General features: G+C 42.7%; 1 protein-coding gene across 1 annotated transcript; it reads left to right on the top strand.

Moving 5' to 3' along the window:
* The first annotated feature begins 10,618 nt into the window (after window positions 1–10,618).
* SIKE1 (suppressor of IKBKE 1) lies at window positions 10,619–20,352 on the top strand. Its single transcript, XM_082226969.1, has 6 exons — window positions 10,619–10,777; window positions 12,423–12,591; window positions 12,705–12,810; window positions 14,067–14,209; window positions 15,046–15,159; window positions 18,202–20,352. The coding sequence occupies exons 2-6, from the start codon at window positions 12,433–12,435 to the stop codon at window positions 18,319–18,321; spliced, it is 642 nt and encodes a 213-aa protein (XP_082083095.1). The 5' UTR covers window positions 10,619–10,777; window positions 12,423–12,432; the 3' UTR covers window positions 18,322–20,352.
* The last annotated feature ends 1,727 nt before the right edge of the window (window positions 20,353–22,079 follow it).

Genomic DNA, 22,079 nt, shown 5'->3' with positions numbered 1-22,079 from the left:
TTCTGACTTCACCAGACGTATGATACTTCCCGTTTTAAAACCCTTTTGTATTGCTTCCAGCTTGTCAGTTCCTTTGCCTTTGATCACTAAGCACCACCGGGAGACGGACTTCCTTTTTCTCGTCTCCCGCTTTCAGCCAAATTCATAAATTTGTAATCCAATTTCAGATAACTCTTACTCACGAGTAGTTGATTTGTAATCCAATATTAAGGAAGAAAGGTCGGCGCTCATCCGTAACAGCCGCGCGGCTTCACTCCCGCAGAAAGAGCGATGAATCCACAGCACCGCTTCCCCTCCGCGCTTCCGGAGCCCCTTACGGGGTTCCTTCTTCGTTTTGGGGGTCGCTCTAGGTGCCCGCCGGATCCCACGGCCACGAGCTCGCTCTGCTCGTGGTTTATCTTAGTGGGTCGTCGCTTTGCCGCAGCGAACGACCCTTTCCTGCGGAGCCCCTCTTCGCAGCGCAAAGAGGACCGCCATTACTCGTTTCGCGCCGCCTCCGGAAGTCCCACAAACCCAAATTCTTGGGTCTTTGTTTCTTTGAGGCACTGTCTTGCTGGGTAGTAAAATCCAGGAGTGGTTTGACTGGTTTGGTCCACTATTCAATGGTGTTCATTGCTTGTGGTGTGGCCACTTATTTATTTATTTACTTATTTTATTTGCAAATTTAACAAAGAAAAGAGGAAAATTAAAGAAAATAATAATATACAACAGGAGGATGTCAGGAGGAGCTGGGGATGGAGCTAAATGCAGCAGCCACATGGTTGCTGCTCCTCCACCTTCTCCTGGTGCTGCCACCAATGGGAGGCTGCTTCAACCCCCTCTTCCCCTCTGCAGCAGCAGCAGGAGGAAGAGCCAGGCACCACAGCTGCTCCGTGCTTTGCCTCAATGCTTTTTAGACATTGAGGGGGCCTACCCCCAAAATATGGGGGGGCAAAAGGGCTCAGCCCCCAGGAGCTGGTCCCCTACCCTGAGACTCAGATTGCCTTGGTGACTAGGAGTATGTGTTCTCCCTTGCTGCTTTTCCACTCAAAGGTCACTTGCTTTCTTTTCTCTTTTCTCTTTTCAAAAATGGCATCTGTGCTCCATAGCATGCATAACATGTCATTGGCTCCTCTGCCATTCTATTTATGGGAACATCTTATCATTGCTAATGAAAAAATGTAGCAGAACAGAAGCATTGCATTTGAGACACGAAAGAGCATTCTAGCCTGCAGAGTGTTTACATTCACATTACAAACCAAGAACCCCCTTGAAACACCATGTGGAAGTGGGTGGAATACCCTGAAGCTGAAAGAACACCCAGCTGACCCTCTACCTTCCTACAGTTAATACAGCTCACTGGCCATTTGGGAAGGAGAGTTATTTAAGACTTACTGGAACCCTGGTTATTAAGTATGTGTTTGCTCTGGAATTATATATTTGCAGCAATCAGTCAACATTAGTATCCAGGGGCCTGCTTTGGCTTGGTTGTTTTGCTGCAGAGAACCAAGCCTTCCAACTCTAATCCAGCAACCACTTTAGCTGGTGTGTTTGTACTTAAGCTGAGCAAGCTGTAGCAAATAAAATTTAATTAGGTTGTGGTGCTTTTTTTACACATTTATCATCTGCAGCCATAAACCACACATTGCACTTGACTCTTGGCAAAGCGGTGGGGGGAATCTCAAAACAACAAATATTTGGGTTCTAGTTCTGTTACCCTTTGTGGGAGGTCTTGATGGTCAGAGGTGGACTCACACTACAGAATAAGTATGCTGCTTTCCCACCCCACCCCCCAATTAAGAAAGAAAAGATTTTCTGTAAGGATTGAAAAGGGTAGACAATGGACACCAGGAAAATAGAAGAATGAAAGCTGTCTTCTGAGGGATGTTAACCAGTTCCTGAGTGTTACTGTGCTGAGACATGCAGCCAAATTCCATTTTTAATTGTATTTAAGAGAGTATATAAAGTTGTGTTTGAACACTGGATATTTCTTTTCACACAAAAAAATCTGGGTTTTATTAAATTCCTTTAGGATCACAGAGAAGATGTAGTAAAAGTAGATGCTGGGGGTGGGGTGCAGTTCTGAGTAAAATTTCATAGAATCATAGAGTTGGAAGAGACCACAAGGGCCATCGAGTCCAACCCCCTGCCAAGCAGGAAACACCATCAGAGCACTCCTGACATATGGTTGTCAAGCCTCTGCTTAAAGACCTCCAAAGTAGGAGACTCCACCACACTCCTTGGCAGCAAATTCCACTGTCGAACAGCTCTTACTGTCAGGAAGTTCTTCCTAATGTTTAGGTGGAATCTTCTTTCTTGTAGTTTGGATCCATTGCTCCGTGTCCGCTTCTCTGGAGCAGCAGAAAACAACCTTTCTCCCTCCTCTATGTGACATTCTTTTATATATTTGAACATGGCTATCATATCACCCCTTAACCTCCTCTTCTCCAGGCTAAGCATGCCCAGCTCCCTTAGCCGTTCCTCATAAGGCATCGTTTCCAGGCCTTTGACCATTTTGGTTGCCCTCCTCTGGACACGTTCCAGTTTGTCCTTCTTGAATTGTGGTGCCCAGAACTGGACACAGTACTCCAGGTGAGGTCTGACCAGAGCAGAATACAGTGGCACTATTACTTCCCTTGATCTAGATGCTATACTCCTATTGATGCAGCCCAGAATTGCATTGGCTTTTTTAGCTGCCGCGTCACACTGTTGGCTCATGTCAAGTTTGTGGTCAACCAAGACTCCCAGATCCTTTTCACATGTACTGCTCTCAAGCCAAATTTAGTTGCATACCACCCATAGTTATACGCAGAGTAGACCTATTCAAATGATTGAACATGGCTAAGGTCCATTAATTTCAATGGGTCTACTCAAGAGTAAAACTTAGCTGGATACCACCCTATTTCATATCTGTCCATAGTCACCTGATAACATTTTTTTTTAAAAAAAACTGAATATCAAACTGAACAATCTCTTGCAATCATGCTTTTGGTTTTACAATGGAGTAAAATGGCGTATCTGGGTCAGGGATGGGGGACCTGTTGCCCTCAGGACCTGTTGTCGCACTACATCCCCCATAAGCCCCAAACAGCATGGCAATGCACAGGGATGATGGGAGTTGTAGTCCAACTGCAACAATTGCCACAGGTTCTTGACTCCTAATTGAAGTTAACTGTTGTGTGAACAAGCCAGACTGGATTTGTTTCCAAAGATAGTGCTTTCTCCATGGATATTTCTAAGCACCACTGTTTGTCTGCTGAAGTCTAAGGTACAAATTCTCTGGCCAACATCATCAGTAATCCATCCTGGCTTAAATCATGTGGAGACCAAATCTTTGCTAAATATGTTCAGCTCATTACCAGCTCACATATTTTTGCCCAAAATGTAGCAGTTGCCCTTTGGGGGAGAAGCATCAGTTAGTTTGTTCCTATCTGTACTTTTCCTGTTGGGACAGCTCTGTGCTTTATTTGACAAAATGCAGCCATGTGGCTAAAAGAACTATTAAAAGCATTAAAGCATTAACCTCTCATAACCCCATTTTTCACTTTGTACACATCCATAAGTGTTTAATTGAACTGGAGTTAAACACAGAAAACTTGGAGAAGTCAACTTTATACATTCCCTTCAGTTTATACAAAGCCAGCACGATAAGAAGCCAAAAGAACTAGAAAGAAGACAGCACCATGTGAAAAGCACTCATCATTTCATTTGCCTCCTTTACCGCTATGATCAAATTTTAGAAGGACTGCTTGGATTTTAAAGTAATTCTGCATGGACAAATTTAGGGGTTTATGCTGCTTTTTATAACAGATTACAGGGTTTTTTTCCCTGCAAAGGTGCCAGTTAAAGTGTAGATGCTTTTACAAAGAACGTGCTCTGGATGAAAGAATTAAGATAAGTCTCTCAATAGATACTAAGCGACAAACTAGATGTCACTAAACTATGCATGCAACTACATATCTTATTTTTTCCTTAAATAATTACAGGGGTGGGGGAGACCAATTATTCAACAAAGGAAGACTTATCTCTTTACTCCCCCACCAAGATCAGAATGGATGGGGATGTTAAATGGGGACATTTTTTTCCTTTTGGCTCCTAGCCACAAGAATGAACAACCCCCACCCCCCACGTGATTCCTTCACAATGATAACTAGGCTCTCCTGCCCTTGTAATTTAGTGCATAGCTGCTTGCTATGTGTTTAACTACCCTTCAAAATTAACATGATGATGTGATTCAGTAAATGCACATATTGCATCTTTGCAGAAGATCCACCTGTCTTTTCTCAAGTTTCCATTGGGCATTAATTTCAGCAGGACATTTTGGGACATGCAGGGGTTGGAAATTAATCAGTATGACCATCCCAAAACTTCTGCAGGCACAAATAGTATTGAAAGCGGGATTGTGAGTGACCACCCTGCCCCGACAGCAGCATGATCACAAATCGCCATGAATGCACAATGAAAAGGACGTCTGGACGGGCCTTAAGCATAGGAATGCTGGTGAGCCTTTTAAAAGAAACTGATGAACAGAAGCAATGCAAGCTCCTTTCCCCCAGCAATTCCATGACACCGATAATTTTTCACCCTCTTAATATCTCTATTGACGCTTTGAAGGCAATGTGCTTCTCCTCTCCAGCACTGGGGCCCTAGGGTATCAACATTTTAATTGATCACTGTAGGTATGTGTTTAACAGTAGCATGATATGGAGACATTAGCAGCTGATAATGTTTCTTTCCATGTCAAGGCCAATTTGTGTGCATCAAACTGCTGTTAGAAAAGCAGGCAAGGCTGATTCCTACCCCTCCCCCGCCCCGCTCACTTTGCAAACTTTGGAGCAACCACAAATAAAAACCCTATGGGGTGTGTGCACACATCAAATCCTCTGCAGCTTGGCAATTCCTTTGTCGGAAAGGCTACTCCTTTATGTGGGGACTGAATATCATGCACTGCATATTTGCCAAGTGTGAATTTAGAAGTACTGTATCAGGATTGGAGGTAGAGGGCTTGGGTTGTGTGAAAGTTACTTTTGCCACCTTGTTGCTTTTTTTACAAATGTTACCATGCCAAGACAACAAAGACTTTAGTGCTTGATGAATACAACAAAACCCACATCCCTGATCTTAAGTGAACACATTTATTTACAAATCTTGAGATAAAGGTTTCTTGTCTTCCCAGGTGAGCCTTATACAAGCAGGAGATCCAAATATGTGTACTATGTTTGGTGCAGACACCCAGCTTACATTCTGTCTTGTGAAAATGCAAAAGGAAAGATTAGGTTCCAATAATGGAGATGTACTTCAATGTAACTGAGTCTGGGGCCCATCAGACATCATGCAAGAAAGTCAAAAGAAGCACAGGAAATCTACACACTGAACCCAAGCCAGTCGCTACCTCTTAGCCTAACCTACCTCTTGGGTTCCAGTTACAGATAGGTAGCCGTGTTGGTCTGCCATAGTCAAAATAGGTCTTACAGGAAAAGGCAAGGGGTGAAGAGGTGAAAAATGGCTTAGTCATGTATAATGAGATAAGAATCCAATGTCTTTGTTCAGACCAGGTCTCTCCATGGTTTTAAGTTTGCAACTCATTACCATTTTTCACCTTTTCACCCCTTGCCTTTTCCTGTAAGACCTATTGCAGTCGTTAAGAGTCGTCAACAGGCTCATCTCAGCTATCTGCCAATCTCCCATTCCCACCACCCTTCTGAGTAATACCCCTCCCCACCTTCTCACTATATAGAAGGATCTGGCAACTTCTGCTTCAGTGTATCTGAAGAAGTGTGCATGCACACGAAAGCTCATACCAAGAACTAACTTAGTTGGTCTTTAAGGTGCTACTGGAAGGAATTTTTTTTATTTTGACTACCTCTTGGGGTTGAACCATGTACACCACCTTGAGCTCCTTGTCAAAAAGGTGTAATATAAACACAGTAAGGAAATGCAAGGGGGGAGTCTGTAATGCACTGGAAGAGGGTGAGGATGCGTCTTGATTTGAACCAGGGCCTTCAGCAGCTAGTCTTTGTTGCCTTCTGTCACCAGAAGGTTCCTTGACAAACCAGGAAGAAATAGCATTATGAGTTAAAGCTTCAGTACCGGACTGAACACTATTGTCTGGACCCCCAACCCCATACCCTAAATCCCTGCCATTCAACACCTTGCCATTGGGAAATGCTGCTGAAAAGACTTACTCTGCTTTGTCCTTTTGCTATAGAATTTAACCATTGGCCCATCTACCTCTAGCTCTCTGGATCCTGACCTGCCTGTGCAGCAACCGAGTGTCCATATAATTTTAGCAGAAACTGCAGAAACCAGAAGATTAAACTTTTCATAGCAGGGCACCAGCAGCAGACAACATGGTGGGGTGAACCTCTCAGTAGGTGAGTCACTGCTGTTTGCCAGGGTGAGATGGTGGTGACATTGGTGCATTGCAAAAGCCCCATTGAGATCAGTCCTGTGCTCCTGATAGTGCTTTTGCACCACACTGCCCTGCCTGCTGCCTCACCCTTCCCAGTAAGCACCAGAGACTTGCTGCTCTATTATATCATGAATAATTTTAAAATACCAACGCAGCAATGTTATGCAGTTGGAGAAACGAAAGTATGTATTGTGTGTGAGTTATTGCGCTCTCTCTCTCTCTCTCTCTCTCTCTGTGTGTGTGTGTTACACATCAGGAATTCATAACCTATAATGGATTTTTAAAGTAAGGTGTGAAAAACCATACTTTTAGCATTAGTGGGTGGGATTTAACTGGTACCCTTACACTCACAGAAGGGATCCAGTGGAGGCATCTGCTCACAGAGGAGTAGGGGATTTTTGCCTTTTAAAAAAAATAATAATAATATTTATTAAGCTTTTCCAGACAGTAAAAATTACAAAATTATAAATAAGAAAGTAAAAAAAACATAACAATAGTAAAAGAGAAAGAGAAAAAAATACAAAAATAAACAATAAAGAAGAAAATTAATAAAAAAGAGAAAAACAGTCAATATTTTCATGTCATATCTTTCAATTACTTATTTCCTGACCTCCTCACACACCCCTTTTCTGTATTCTTTTTTTTTGCCTTTTTATCCTTCCATTTGTAACTCTCCGTGACACCACTCATTCTGGAAGGCCCCTTAACTCTCAGGAGCTGATTGTCAGGGGGCTGTTAGTGCAGGGGTAGGGAACCTATGGCCCTTGAAACATTGGACTCCCAACTCCCATTAGCCCCAACCAGTATGAGAAGTGGTCAGGGATGATGGGAGTTGGAGCCCAAGAACATCTGCATGGCCTGGAAGGCCACAGGTTCCTCTTATGTTAGCAGATGCCTTTTCTGCATCGTAAGCCATTTCATGAATGCAAGGGCAGCACTTAGACTCAGTTCCCTTAAATCAGAGAAAAACATCACAATACTCAATATAATGAAGGTGTGTTGTACACTTTCTTGGAAAAACAGCCTGAAGATCCTAATTGCAGAAAGTTGGAGCAAGCATTGAATAAAGGTTTTTCAGTAATACTGTTTTTAAAGGCCAATAGGTCTGAGCCATTACAAAAATGTCCCATTGAACAAAGTTAAATGAAAAATCAAGGACACCAGCTATCACTAAGAGTACCTTCTCTTAGCAAATAAGTAACAAAGACTCCAGTTTCTGTAACAGAATGTCTGGTTTTTGGTTTGTTTGTTTTTAGAAAACATGAATAGAGGCTGTTTACTGTGAAAAGGAGCAAACAAGAATATTAGATAAGATGACATATTGACAAATCTCAGCCTGGAATTCATTAAACACTTTTAAAGGCAGTATTTAAATAGATAACCAGGGCCTGTCAGGTCAAGGATAGGAATCCATGTGCCATGCAAATATACGAGTCCAACTATTTACAGTATAGCAAGAAAATGAGGCACAGTCCTTCGAGAACTAGGGCAGGAATGAATAGCCTCAGGGTTCTTTCAGCAAGCTTGTGTGTGTTGCAATGGTCAACATAACTATGACTAAAGAAAGCAGACCATATATCTATCTAGTTCAATACAGCTGACACTGACTGGCAGCAGCTCTCCAGGGTTTCATGCAGGGGTCCCTCTATATACCTGGGATTGAACCTGGAACTTTTTGCGTGTAAAGCAAGCATTCTGCCACTGAGCTAAGCTCTTTCCTAGTTGCAATTCCAGGTTGCACAACTGTTCAGCCAGTTCCTGATTTTCGCATCACAACTAACCTTCCTTGAGTTACCTCCCCTTCTTAACACAAAACTGCTCCAAAACAAGTTTTGAAGATAAGAAGCAAACAACCCACAGCCAATAGGATATGTTTTTATTCTAATCCTCAAGGTAACAAAACTCTGCAGTGAATTCCTTTGGTGGACCTGGGGTGGGAAGCTCCTGAGGTTGTTTTCTGAGAAACATCTGATTGTTTAGAAAATACATTCTTTTGACCCTGGAAAGTCATTCAGAAAACACAAAATATTTGTACACAGTCTCTTAACAGTGGACAGATTTCTGGGCCCTCTTCTTGCCATATCAGTCCTTAGATGCAACTGCAAATGACAACACTGCACAGTGGGATTTGTTTATAAAAGCCTTTGTTTACAGAAATCCTTAATTTGCCAAATTCTAGTTTCTTGGCATGGTAGTGGTTTAAACGCAACATTCCTTATATCATTTTTCTCTTTACTTCCATGAGTAGGCCACACTAATATAAATACGGGGGGGGGGGGGACGACACACAAACATCCATGTTAGACAGAAGGAACATCAGCAATACTGCCAACGTTTGCTAGAGCAGTCTCATCACCACCCCTGCTCCAGATGTTACAGAAATTAGCATGAGGCTTAAGTTGAATTCTGTATATACTTGTCAGGACACTGAATTCAATAGGACATTCTGAGTAGACATGGCTAGGATTCCATTGTTGAACAGTTTTTAATTTAACTATTTGCACCATATCAATCCTGTATTTCCTTTCCCTACAATAGATCCCTTTATGAACCTTAGGTAGGAAATGCCAATCTCTTTTCAAGTGACAGCAAGGTGAGGGCATACAACTTCAATTACTGTAGTGAGCAAGCAATCATAACAAAGAGAAATAACAATTAAAAGTTCCACCCAGCCTTCTCTTCCTGTTCTGATTACAATCTTCCATGTGCAGGACAAAGGTAGTGGAAGTAGAATTCAGTTGTAAACATGTAAATAACACATCCTCTTGGCAACATGACCACTGCCTAAAAAAGCTAATTTGCTCTGTCATTGTTTTTTGGGACTGAATTCTGGGTTGTTGTTTTAAAGAAAATATTAGGGCCAGGAAGATAGACCAACAGGAGAAGTTAAAAGCAAAGATTCCATGTGTCAATCCAATTGATTTTTTTTGTAAATACAGGTTTGCTAGTTAAAAGACAAGATCAAAATGCAAAAAACCCATATTAGGGTAACACCTTCAGGCAACCAAAATAATGTGCAAACTTTCAAGTTCTTCTATCAGGCTAGGTTAGGGTGGGGAATCTTTTCAGCCAGACAGCTGTAGGCTCCTGGACATTCTCTAGAGAGCCATGCACCAGTGGTAAGCAGCAGAAGTGGGCAGAACATCAAATGTAAATTTTGCCATTGTACCATAGGCTGGTTTCTACACACCCTCCCTCTTGTCCATCCAGACAAGCAAGAGAAATTCCAATCAAGCAAAAAATACTTGGGAGTTTGAAGCAGGACCTGGATGGTAAACAGAGTAATGGGGGAGGGAGTTGGGTGACAGGGACACCATGGAATCAGCATTGGGGCACGCAAGGATAAGGAAATGAGGAGGGTGGAGGAAAACAGAAAGCTTGGGGACTAGCTACAATTCTTATAAGGACTTGCTGGAATGAAAACAGGGCAGTCAATGCAATGACTGTTACTAGATGGCAGTTAAAGGGAGGACCAAAAAAAAGCTAGCCTCCCAGCAGAGTTGATGGGAATAGTCCTGCTTCTTTTCTCTACTTCTGTTCCGCAGTTTGAATGACTCCAGCCGGCAGAATTTAAAGCAACATTTCATGCTTCAGACTTGACAGGCAGAAAAGGGATTGTAAACGGACAGCTAGAAGGAAGGCAGGCAGATGGGATAGGTGCGCACATGGCTGGGTAATGGCTTGCTAAAACAAATGGAATTGGAAAGCGCTGCATTTGAACTGATTTTAAAGAACAGCACAAGCCTACACGTGCCTACTCAAAAGTAAACCCATAGACTCCAATGCGGTATCCCCTACCCCCTCGATGAGCAGAGGATTCTCACTTACAGCGCAATCCCTATACATGTCTACTCAGAAGCAAGTCCTACATGGCAAGTAGGTACAGGACTGCGGCTGTGAATAACGAAATCAAACCCACGGACGTGGTCGCGCGCAACCGATGCCTGAACCAGAACTTGACACCGAGCTTTCAAGCCACGTTTCCACGAGGCTGCGCCTGACAACTGATCTTGAGCCTTTGGCTCCTGCTAGCGAAACCGCCGGTGCCCTTACGAGGCTGCAGGCCGGAGAGATGCTGCAGGCGCAGCCTTTCCCGGTCGCTGCTCCGCCAAAGGAACAGGACGGCTCCACCTGTTGGATTTCCGCAACCCGAAGGGGAACCTCGGCGAAGCGCCCGCCGCCTGCAACCGGAAACCGGAAGTTTCTCCGGAGAGCTATGAATTTCCCTGGACTCGGAGAGGAAGGAAACTTCATACCGGAAGCGGCGGCGGCGGCCAGAGCGCGGAGCCCGTGACCTCTGCGCCCCCTAGTGTGCCTCGGAGCCGGGACCCTCTTCGCTGACGGCCGGAGGGAGGGAAGCCGGAGCGGGAGGCGCGGCCGGAGGGGGTAAGTAGGAGGGCGCGGACCGGGGGTCGCCTCCTGGGAAGGGCGAGGGGCTGCCTCGGGGTCGCCCGGGACTGGGAACGGCCGCAATGCTCTGTTGCCTCCTTTCTCCCATTCACTCCATGTCGGACGCGGAAGGTGCTGCCTCCCTGGGAGGCCGCTAAAACCGGACCCTGCTTGTCTGCCCTTCCTAGGGCACAGACCTCCCTAGAGCACACAGAGTGGAGCTGGGGGCACCCATGTCGTGTGTCCCAGCCTCCTCTAGTGCCTGGGCTCTCACTTGTGGGGTGCCTCAGGGTTCTGTCTTCTCCCCCATGCTTTTCAACATCTACATGCAGCCGCTGGGAGAGATCATCAGGGGGTTTGGGCTGGGTGTTCATCAGTATGTGGATGATACCCAGCTCTACCTCTCTTTCAAATCAGAACCGGTGAAGGTCCTGTGTGAGTGCCTGGAGGCGGTTGGAGGTTGGATGGCGGCAAACAGATTGAGATTGAATCCTGACAAGACAGAAGTACTGTTTCTGGGGGACAGGAGGCGGGCAGGTGTGGAGGATTCCCTGGTCCTGAATGGGGTAACTGTGCCCCTGAAGGACCAGGTGCGCAGCCTGGGAGTCATTTTGGACTCACAGCTGTCCATGGAGGCACAGGTTAAATCTGTGTCCAGGGCAGCTCCATCTGGTACGTAGGCTGAGACCCTATCTGCCCGCGGACTGCCTTGCCAGAGTGGTGCATGCACTGGTTATCTTGGACTACTGCAATGCTCTCTACGTGGGGCTACCTTTGAAGGTGACCCGAAAACTACAACTAATCCAGAATGCAGCAGCCAGACTGGTGACTGGGAGCGGCCACTGAGACCATATAACACCGGTCTTGAAAGACCTACATTGGCTCCCAGTACGTTTCCGAGCACAATTCAAAGTGTTGGTGCTGACCTTTAAAGCCCTGAACGGCCTCGGTCCAGTATACCTGAAGGAGCCTCTCCACCCCCATCGTTCTACCCGGACACTGAGGTCCAGCGCCGAGGGCCTTCTGGCGGTTCCCTCACTGCGAGAAGCCAAGTTACAGGGAACCAGGCAGAGGGCCTTCTCGGTAGTGGCGCCCTCCCTGTGGAACGCCCTCCCACCAGATGTCAAAGAGAACAACAACTACCAGGCTTTTAGAAGACATCTGAAGGCAGCCCTGTTTAGGGAAGCTTTTAATGTTTGATGTATCACGGTATTTTAATATTCTTTTGGAAGCCGCCCAGAGTGGCTGGGGAAACCCAGCCAGATGGGCGGGGTATAAATAATAAATTATTATTATTATTATTATTTCGTATGAAGACACCTCCACCCTCCCAAAAAACACCCCACCGTAATATTTATTTATTACATTTATGTGGTGTACATGGTTCTCCTCTTCTCTGCTTCATCCTCTCCACAACCCTGTGGAGGTAGGTTAGGCTAAACGATGGGGAGTGGCCCAAGGTCATCCAGTGAGCTTCATGGCTGAGGGGGGATTCGAACCCTGATCTCCCAGGTCCTGGTCGAACATTCTTAACCGTTACACCACATATTTCAAAGCCTCACATACTCTGAGCCTGGCTTTGATAGCTCTTGAATCTTAACCCGATGCTCTTGAATCTTAACCTGATCCGTTCTCCTTTCAGTTCTCTGACAATGGCCTGTACTATAGAGAAGATCCTGACCGATGCAAGGACCCTGCTGGAAAGGCTGAAAGACCATGACAACGCAGCTGAGTCTCTCATTGACCAGTCTACCATGTTGCACAAGCGGGTTGTGTCCATGAAGGAGGCCGGCACGCCTCTTTCACACAAGGTGAGTACGGACCCAGCAGTGTCAGCGTGAAAACGTGGGTCGGGGTGAGTGGAATGTTGTATGGATATTATTAGACTGCTCTGGGTTCACATGGACCATCTTTCCTTTACAAGTATCAAGAGGACGGAGCTGAGCTGAAGGACATGTCTAAATACAAACCTCATATTCTGCTATCTCAGGAGAACACTCAGATCAGAGACTTGCAGCAGGAAAACAGAGGTGAGCATTGTGTTAGCGAGGTAACTATGAGCCCTCAAGTGACTTGTTTGGCTGCAAGGGTTAACCAGAACATAATGCAAGCCTGCACCACTGATGGTTGTCTTGAACTGAAGGATGCAAAGAGCATCCATGCCTGTGTGGTCTAGTCACAGCTCTAAACAGGATTAGTCCTTGGATATGGTTGCTCATTTCACAAGCACCCTAATCCTAAACATACATACTTTAAGTTCTATTGATTTCTGTGGGACTAATGTCTTAAGTGTGACTACTGATCTACCGTAATTCCTTCATACTAAGTGGTGTGTGGCACCTGATGAGTGCCACATTTTGTGCTGTAGCACAAAAATATATCTGGATACTGCCCAAATATTCTTCTCAGTACCAGTTCCTTATTCAATTGCATTCTTGGTGAAAGCTGTCTTTAAAGCTTGATAATAAAATTCTATTTCTATGGCATGCACACATTTCACCTACAGTCCTTTTTTAAAAAAACTGGCACCCATTTCCATTTTTAACCTGATCACTTTCCCCACTGCCTCCAAAATACAGTCTGAACCTGAATAGCATGGCAGTATTGATGTTTATGATCTATTACTGTACCTTAAACTTCATGAATTGATGAGTTTTTCTTTTAAAACTTTGGAAAACTTCAGGGTGCTGGGGCCAGTAAAAGTTTCAATATATTCTAATTGATGGTTTCTGCCAATTGTAACTAATCTAAAAATTTAAGTTGTGCTTGTTTGGGCTGAATTAACACCTAATTCAGTACAGTACACAAAGACTGCAATTTACAGCCTTTGTGTGCTGGCCATTAATGTATGTCAGATGGATCGGCTCTTGAGAGCATGATAGCGACAGTATGATTTCCCAAGACTGCCATCCTGAACAGACACATCTTGAACAAAATGGGGCTTATATCCAAGTAGATGTGCACAGTATTGGTTTGGAAACAAAACTGAATAAGTGCTGCACATATATCCAGAGTTTGAATCAATAGGTGAAGTACTGTACAGTTAAGGAAGGCCAGACCCATAAGGAATTTCTTGAAATTTCAGAAAATTTAATTCTTATTATAAGAGTAATAAATCGTGTTCATAAGACACCAGTGGGCTAAGAAAACATAAGGATTTGAAAATTATTGTATGTATAGAAGATGGAGAGGTAGGATGCACAGGGAAGTTATACAGCCTTAATGTGACCTTACAATATGGAGTTTCTTCCTTGTATTTGCATGGAATTTGTGTTATATTTTTCAGAACTGTGGGTTTCTTTGGAAGAACACCAGGATGCTTTGGAACTTATTATGAGCAAATATAGGAAACACATGTTACAGCTGATGATGAAAAGAAAAGATGTGGATGCTCAGCCAATTTTGAAAGTGCATCAAGCTCAGTCTGCAGTAAGGAATTATTATCTTCCTTCCTTTCTATTATCTTATTTCTGGAATAAAAAGAATAAGTTTTCAATAGCAATAAAGATGAGTGGCTTAGTTGCTGTGCTCTGTTCCAATGATGTTTTTTTCTTGCCTTTTTTACATTTTCCTCAAGAGTTTGTTCTCTGAAACATCTTCCTTCCATTAGTGCTCACAGGTCACAAGTGCCTTCTCTTTGTAAAATAAAGTGTTGCAACTCATCCACAAGGTATCTTCCTTAGAATTCTTATAAAGAAAATTACCTGATATCACACACACACACACACACACACACAATATAATTGCAGTTCTTTGTGACTTCAGTATTGTAAAATGCCATGAGATACCCTTAATTTGTTTTTGTACTGCTTGCAAAAATACATACCAGTTATAAGATCCAAGAGATTCTCACCACCACAACTACCTTAAAGCAGCCAGTATGTTGTAATTAATTCTGTCAGATTGCAACCTGAAGATCTGATCTTCCCTCTTAAACCTTCTGGGGTAGCAGGAGAACATGCAGTTCCAGTACCTCCTGCCACATTCTGTAACAATCCCTCTCCTCTATTTGTGACAGCAAATGAGACTTTGGTTTTACCACACCGCCAGTTAAGGGAACCAACATGGGAATATGACAGAAGGCACAGTAGAGCACAGTTCAGGAAGAAGCTCAGATGTACAATATGACAGCACTAGGTCCAGTGAGGGAAGGATGAAGATATGACTCTTTGGTTCTGTGTTCATTGACTTTTCTTTGGAAATATCTGATTTAACTTGTTTTTCTTTTTAATAGTTTATAATTTTGCTTTCAAATCTGCTTACAGGAAATTGAGAGTCAAATCGACAGGATCTGTGAGATGGGAGACGTAATAAGAAAAGCTGTTCATGTGGACAATGACCAGTATTATAAAATACAAGAAAAGCTAGCACAGTTAGAGGTAAGATGCTGAACAACGGTAGTTGGGGATAGAAAACAGGGAGGCTTGTGCCTTGTCAAAGGGTTCTTTCAGCCTCCAAGCCTAAACTAGAGTTGATTGCTGCTTTGTTAAAAGCCAATGCCTGCCTTGAAGTCCTCCTGCTGTAGTCCTGGTACAGCTGATGAGATAGGAAAGCTGGCAGCTGAGCATCATGACAGTAGAATCTGCACTTGCAGAATGCTGCTCCGTATCATAGCCCTTAAAACTGCAAGTTAAGAGGCCGCAACTCTTTGAGTCAGGCTTGAATTACTGAAAATTCTGTTGCTTCACTTTGATATGGGACACATGAATTTACTGGAGGGAAAGGGGTAACGCTGCATAGTATGAAAATACGGTTTCAAGTTGGCAATTAAGCAGGTTAATTGGGGGAAACAGCATTCAGTAGAACCTTACGACTAGGTACAGCAAGGAGCACCATGCAACCACTGAAGCTTTCTCACATGATTAAGAAACAGTAGTTGAGGTGGATAATCAGAATCTTAGCTTATCCCTCCCCTTTGAAAGTCAGTTAGGTAGCCATGTTGGTCTGACGCAATATATATATATATGTCCAGTAGCACCTTAGAGACCAACTAAGTTTCTTCTTGGTATGAGCTTTCATATTTGAAGAAGCTGAAGAAGTGTGCATGCACACGAAAGCTCATACCAAGAACAAACTTAGTTGGTCTCTAAGGTGCTACTGGACAATTTTTATTAATATTTTTATAAATTTCTGCTTTGAAAGTCAGTTGCAGAGGGAGCCTGTGAAAGTAGAATGGCACTGTCTGTGAACACCGAAAAGCAAATAAAATGAAACTTATGGTTCATTTTATTTTCCTTTCAATTCCCTCCTTAAGGAACTGCCATGACTCCAAGCTCCTCAGGCAAGTGCCAATAGTGGTAATGTTTCAGTACCTCTAAAAATTATTACTATTTTATGCACTGCTTTTTACATGAGTCCGAAGGCAGTTTACAGACATACAATAAAAACAGCTAAAATAGTTTTAAAAGCTGAACAAAAACAACTAAAGATAGGTTTAAAAATAATGCAAAATAAACCTCTAAAACAGAAACCTTTTCGTCCAGCTGGAAAAGCTTGTTCAAACAAAACTATCCTCAGTTTCTAGAAAGTACAAATAATGGGTGCCTGTTATACCTCAATAGGGATGTTATTCCACAAAAAAGGATTCAAACTTAGTTTATTAACCCTCATCCAGCCCATCACTGCACCCAGACTGTGGTCTGGGGCCTACACAACCACTCCCAATTCAGATGTTACAGAGAAATGGAGCTTGGTATCGCCACAGTACTGATGACACTACAGTTTATTGTGGGAGGAGCGGGGTACTTTTCCATTAGCAAGGAGGAGTGTTGCCAGATGGCCCTAGGGTCACCTAGTCAGGTGGAGAGCTGCCACCAGTGGTTCTTCTGCCTAGATAGTCAACAGAAAGTTCTGAAACAGGATGTTTCTGTTTGGCGGAGGAGGAGTTTGGATTTGATATCCTGCTTTATCACTACCCTAAGGAGTCTCAAAGTGGCTAACATTCTCCTTTCCCTTCCTCCCCCACAACAAACACTCTGTGAGGTAAGTGAGGCTGAGAGGCTTCAGAGAAGTGTGACTGGCCCAAGGTCACCCAGCAGCTGCATGTGGAGGAGCGGGGAAGTGAACTTGGTTCACCAGATTACGAGTCCACCGCTCTTAACCACTGCACCACACTGGGGTATCTGTGGCTTTTGATGTGCTGGACCAAAGCCCCATGAATCCCCCAAGGGGTCTAAATTCAACTGCCCCATTCCAGGGCTTCAGATGATCCATAGTGGGTTCACCGCTCCCCTCCACCCCACAGCACCCCAGATCATTTGGATTTCTTTGCATTTATGTGTAGGAAACTTGAGCAAAGCCTCCGTTTTTTAAAAAGACCAAACCAGGATCAATTACTGCAGCCACTCCAAATGGTTGCTAGATATATTTTTTTCTAGCTGCCTTTAAGGGAATCTTAAATACGAAGGTACAGCATTGTTGTGAAATACTATCTCACCAAACCAGCAATATGAGGATAATAACACTGGATAGCTTTTGTATTGGCACCATTTTAGTGTATTTTTTAAAACTTCATTCTCCAGACAAGTTGGCCTTGGTTTGAAGAAGCATGCTGCTGCTAAATTAGTACAACAATTTAAGTCCTGGTTTTCTCTATGAGCAGTTGTTCCTGTTTGTCACTCTTAATGAGAGATAATCATGACAACCAAACCAGGAAACCAATCTCCAAACAAAGGATCTGTCAGTCTGATATTATAATCTGGCCATATGTGTCCTTTTGCTGTAGGAAAACAGCTTCCACAGGAGATGGGGATTAGAGTCCTGCTCTTTAGGAAAACATTCAGAATTGGACAGAATGTGTGTGTGCCCCTTTCCTGGTAAACTGGACCAATCAGTATCTTAAGTGGCAAGCTTATAAAAAGCCATTGAGGGAGTCTTACGTTGACAGTTTCGCTTTGGTATAAACACTAAATCATTGAACAATTTGAACAGAACCAGGAATAATAAGGTGGCTACTTGGCAGCAATGGGGTGATCTTGACTCTCTTGAAAAATTCTTGCAGAGCATTTAAAGGACATTCAAGGTTGGTGGTCAATAAATAACTAGGCCAGGAAGCTGTGTGTGTGCTTGCTAGGTTCTTGTTGTCATGGCAACAGAGAAGAAATACATATAAGCCCCAGGCTGTGTCCAGAATAGGAGTTTGAGCAGTTCTTAAAATGGATGTTAGATCACCAAGCTGGCAATTACCAGTCAACTTGGCCAACACAGGTTTAGTACAACACAACTTGTGAAAGTGCTGATAGAAATGGATCTGTAAATGATTAATGTTTTCTCTTGCTATTTTTGTCTAATAAATGAGACCAATATTTATTTGTTTATTTACATTTGCCAAGGGTCTGGATTTAGTACTATCTTATATTAGCACTTATATAACTGTCACTGCTTTGCTCATAGGTTTGTAACTGTTTTTATTGGTTTTATAGCTTGAAAATAAAGAGTTGAGAAAACTCTTAACAATCAGCAGAGAATCTATCGAGGTGAGGCAAGAAGAAATGCCTGATGGTGCTTCTCAATCCACAAAGCAACTGCCTTTGAATAGTTGATCTCTGAAGCTGGTAAACTGCACTGCAGGAAGGAGTGTGCTTATTTTACAAGCTGTTCTTTTAATTCCCTCATGTCTCCGTTTGGGTATCATTCCAGCCTTTTGCTATATTATAGACTGTGCTTTGTGCATAGCTGCTGAAATGACTCCCTCTGCAGGCTAAGCTTTGCCCTGCTTAATCATGCAGAGGAGTACTCGTGCAGCTGTAGTCCTAAGCAAATGCTTTCTCAGGGTTATCCTTGCTTTCAGAAATCTCAGTTGGATAGGACAATTTGATCACTTTTGGCTTTTCCAGTGTAAGTATATTTCTTTAAAAGTCAGACTTTTATAGGAAATGCAGCAAAATAGTCCAAACAGACTTATTTTCTTAGAAGTTTATTTACTTTCAAGCAAATAATGCCTAAGATAAATTGTCATGCAGAATTTAGGCACTCCCGTTCTTAATTTGATTTAATTAATCGTCTAAGCAGTATTTTGGTTCCATTTAACTACTGTGTACCAAAATTACTTCTCTTGAATACATCAACCAATATAGAAAGTAATGCACAATTATCTGTAAAAGTATTCTCTGAAACCCTACATGTGTGAGTGCAGTGGTTGCATACAGAGAGATCTCATAATGTATAGCAGAATCTTGCATTTAGCACCCTGTCTAACATGCCATACCATTATGGAGGTCCTTGAATGTCTCATGTATTTCAATCCATTCCTCTTTTCCCTCTCCCTCCCCAACTCAAGGAATCTGAGCTCATGTTCCTTCACTGAGCAGAGCTGGCATGTACAGACCTCAAATTCCTTGTAATTGCTTGTTGAGGGTCAGGGGGCAAGATATCTGTTAAATCCCTTGGGAGACTCCTCTGTGTGCAGGCATTGCTCTTGCATGGGGAAGAAATCATGCCCAATCTATTCATGTTTACATAGTACTGAAATGATCTAGAATGATGACTCTTCCAAAAGCAGCATCCTTTGGAACTTCATGCTAAGTATTTCAAAATTTACTCTTTGCAAGGTATTGATAGTAAAATGCTGCTGTTTCTAGATTTCCCCCCTTTTCTTCTACTTGAGACTTCAGATGGGTGCTGCATGGAATCTTGTTTGTGTACTTTATTGAAGATCTTGTCTTCATGCTGAGTAGTTAAGGAAAGCATTCACCAAACAGACTTGAAGACAAATAAATTATAAAGTGATTGTATAGGAACCTAGCCAAGTCCTGTCTTCATTTATAGTGCTCTGCAGTTTATTGTGTGTTCTTCTTAGCTGCTCGCTTGCAGACTCTCACATCCTCATACCTGATAGATTCTATGACTGTCTCAACATTGTGCTTGTGGAGCTAGAACTGGAGACATGTCTAGCCTGTGTGGTCACATCTGTATAAATGTATTTGTCCCATAGCATGCTTCCATCTTGTACAGCATATTGCCTATTGCTAAAGTGTTGTAAACCATAATGAATGGGAAAGAAGATATTTCAGTGTTTCTGCTTTCTACAGGTAAGTTTCAGAGTAGGATCAATTGCTCAATGTTGACTTGAGCTTGCGGCACATGTCCTTTCTCCATGTTTATCATCTTTCCCCATCAGTGTGGTGGAGATGAGAGCCGGGTTTATTCTTCAAATTCATCTTTTGGTGTTTTTAAATCCTTACCAGTCAGTTTTACTTTGAAGACTGAGCTGATAAAAGCGCTGCTGCTTTTGTGCATTATGCAAACATAACCTAATCAGCAGGACAGATTCACCTGTATATCATCACTTTGCAGTGTTATGCCTTAAATATATGCCATCAGTGCCACCTTCAGAATCAAACAGGCTCTTGTTATGAGCGGCAACATGTGCTCAGTCCGTGCATAGATTCTGGATTATTTTGTAAAGACCCTTGAGGGATGTTACAATGTACATAAGTGAGTTACAGAGCTGTTGTGCTATTGTTTGCCATCTTATCTGCCTGCTCTGATCAGTGAATTCAATCTTGTCTTTACCTCTCAGGTATTAAATATGTATATTTGCTCATTTTCCTGAAATAAATGTTTTGAGGCAATATTATATGTTGTGGGACTTTTTGTACCGTGGATAATTTATGGACTTGCTTTACCATTGGCCAGTACCATTGTTTGCTGATTAACCACTTGGACCATTGCATGTTACGTTCTGTATTTATCTGCAAATTAGGCTGAGTAAAGGGAACTGAAATTGGCATATGCTGGCTATAAATAGGTGTCTAGTGCAACCATGTTTATCAAACCAATTAAACCTTTAAGAATTTCATAAATACCTATATTTAACTTTGTAAAACCAAGATTTATTTCAGTCATTGACTGAAACACAATGTACACATTCTCCTTTATACATGAGAATGCAAAAGTGAGCCTGTTTTCTAACCTAATTAGTAATTAGCTTTTCTCTAAAATACAGTCTAGGACACACAATATGAAATACAGTAATTAAAAAGTACAATTCAAGCTGTTACCACTGCAACAGTACAATCCTATACATGTCTACTCTATTGGACCTCCTCTCCCTCAACTACCACCAGGCAGCAGCCATTCCATCAGGCTGCCACAGTGGGGGAGGTAGGAAGCAGGGCTCATTCCATCAACCAGCCAAAAGACCAGCTCCATCAGGTGCCTCCTGCCTCTGAGCTGTTTCTAGGCCAGCTGGTCATTGTGAAAACTAATCTTTAATAATTGGCACCGAGTTGCTTTTTGGTCTTTTCTCCCTTGCCTCTTGTGTTTTGAGATGGGAAGCCTGCAGGGAAGGACTGTCTTGTTTTCATTGATTATATGTAAGCCCCTCTGTGAACATCTATAGCTGAAGAGTGGAGTACAAATGCTCCAAATGAATGAATTGTTTTAATTTAATTTGGGTCTTTGAGTAAAGCAAGGTTGGGAAACCGTTTTTAGCCAAATGGCATCATATCCTTTTGGGCAACATTTTGGGGCTTGTGTGTGAGTGAACGGGTCTGGAAGGAAAAGTGGATTGATGGATGGAGGTAAATGTTACAAAGGGTCACAGTCAGCTAGTTTCTAAATGCAAATTTGAGCCCAGATAAAGGAGTTTGGCCTGAAGTTCTTCCCTCGGCTAAAACAACACAATTAAAAGTGTAAATGTCGGTCAGTATTCGCAACAGGAGATGAAAATCCCTTCACTTGCCAATAGGTAATGTAAAGATAAACAATAGAATATGTGTAGAGAGACTGCCAGTCAACCCTCCCTAGTCCACCAAAGTGAGATCCATGACATGGAAAATACATCAGATATTGTATCCTTTGGAGAGTAAAAATATTGTCTGGTTCATACCTGATCATGACCCCTTCACCATCTGTAGTTTAATTGGAGATGTAGCCAATGGAAAACAAGGTAACCTGCATCTTTGCCCTTCAAGAAAAATACTTTGGGCCATAATGAATTGAATGTGGAGATATCTATCTATCTAGAGAAAGAGAGCAATTTGGTTAGGCATTTAATTCTAACTTGCAAACATAACAGTTTGTGATAATATTTGGCTTCCTCTGGCAGCTTTCTGTTATCCTGCTAGGCACTGGCTGAAATTACAAGGGAGAGAGAACCTGACAAAGTAGAAAGTAGAACAAGTTTCTTTCAGGTGGCCACTGAGTAAAATTATCCTTGCCTCTTATATGTACAAATGTGCTTCCTTTGTTTATCAGCCTTTTCCTATAAGTCATGTTTTGCAAATAATCTGTGGCTTCCTACCTCCCACAAATCAAGAATCAAGTTTGTCTACATTTTTCATAAGTATGCCTCTAG

Source organism: Podarcis vaucheri (genome assembly GCF_965113315.1).
Source record: "Podarcis vaucheri genome assembly, chromosome: 6".
In the NCBI taxonomy this organism is placed as follows: domain Eukaryota; kingdom Metazoa; phylum Chordata; class Lepidosauria; order Squamata; family Lacertidae; genus Podarcis; species Podarcis vaucheri.
Note: the sequence above shows the minus strand (reverse complement) of the source record. Positions and strands in the feature narration are given on the sequence as shown.

Bases quoted from the DNA above. Each gene is read 5' to 3' on its own strand.
- SIKE1 (XM_082226969.1), top strand. From the start codon at position 12,433: ATGGCCTGTACTATAGAGAAGATCCTGACCGATGCAAGGACCCTGCTG. The intron at 12,811-14,066 runs GTGAGCATTGTG...TATATTTTTCAG, and splicing joins CTTGCAGCAGGAAAACAGAG to AACTGTGGGTTTCTTTGGAA. The intron at 14,210-15,045 runs GTAAGGAATTAT...ATCTGCTTACAG, and splicing joins TGCATCAAGCTCAGTCTGCA to GAAATTGAGAGTCAAATCGA.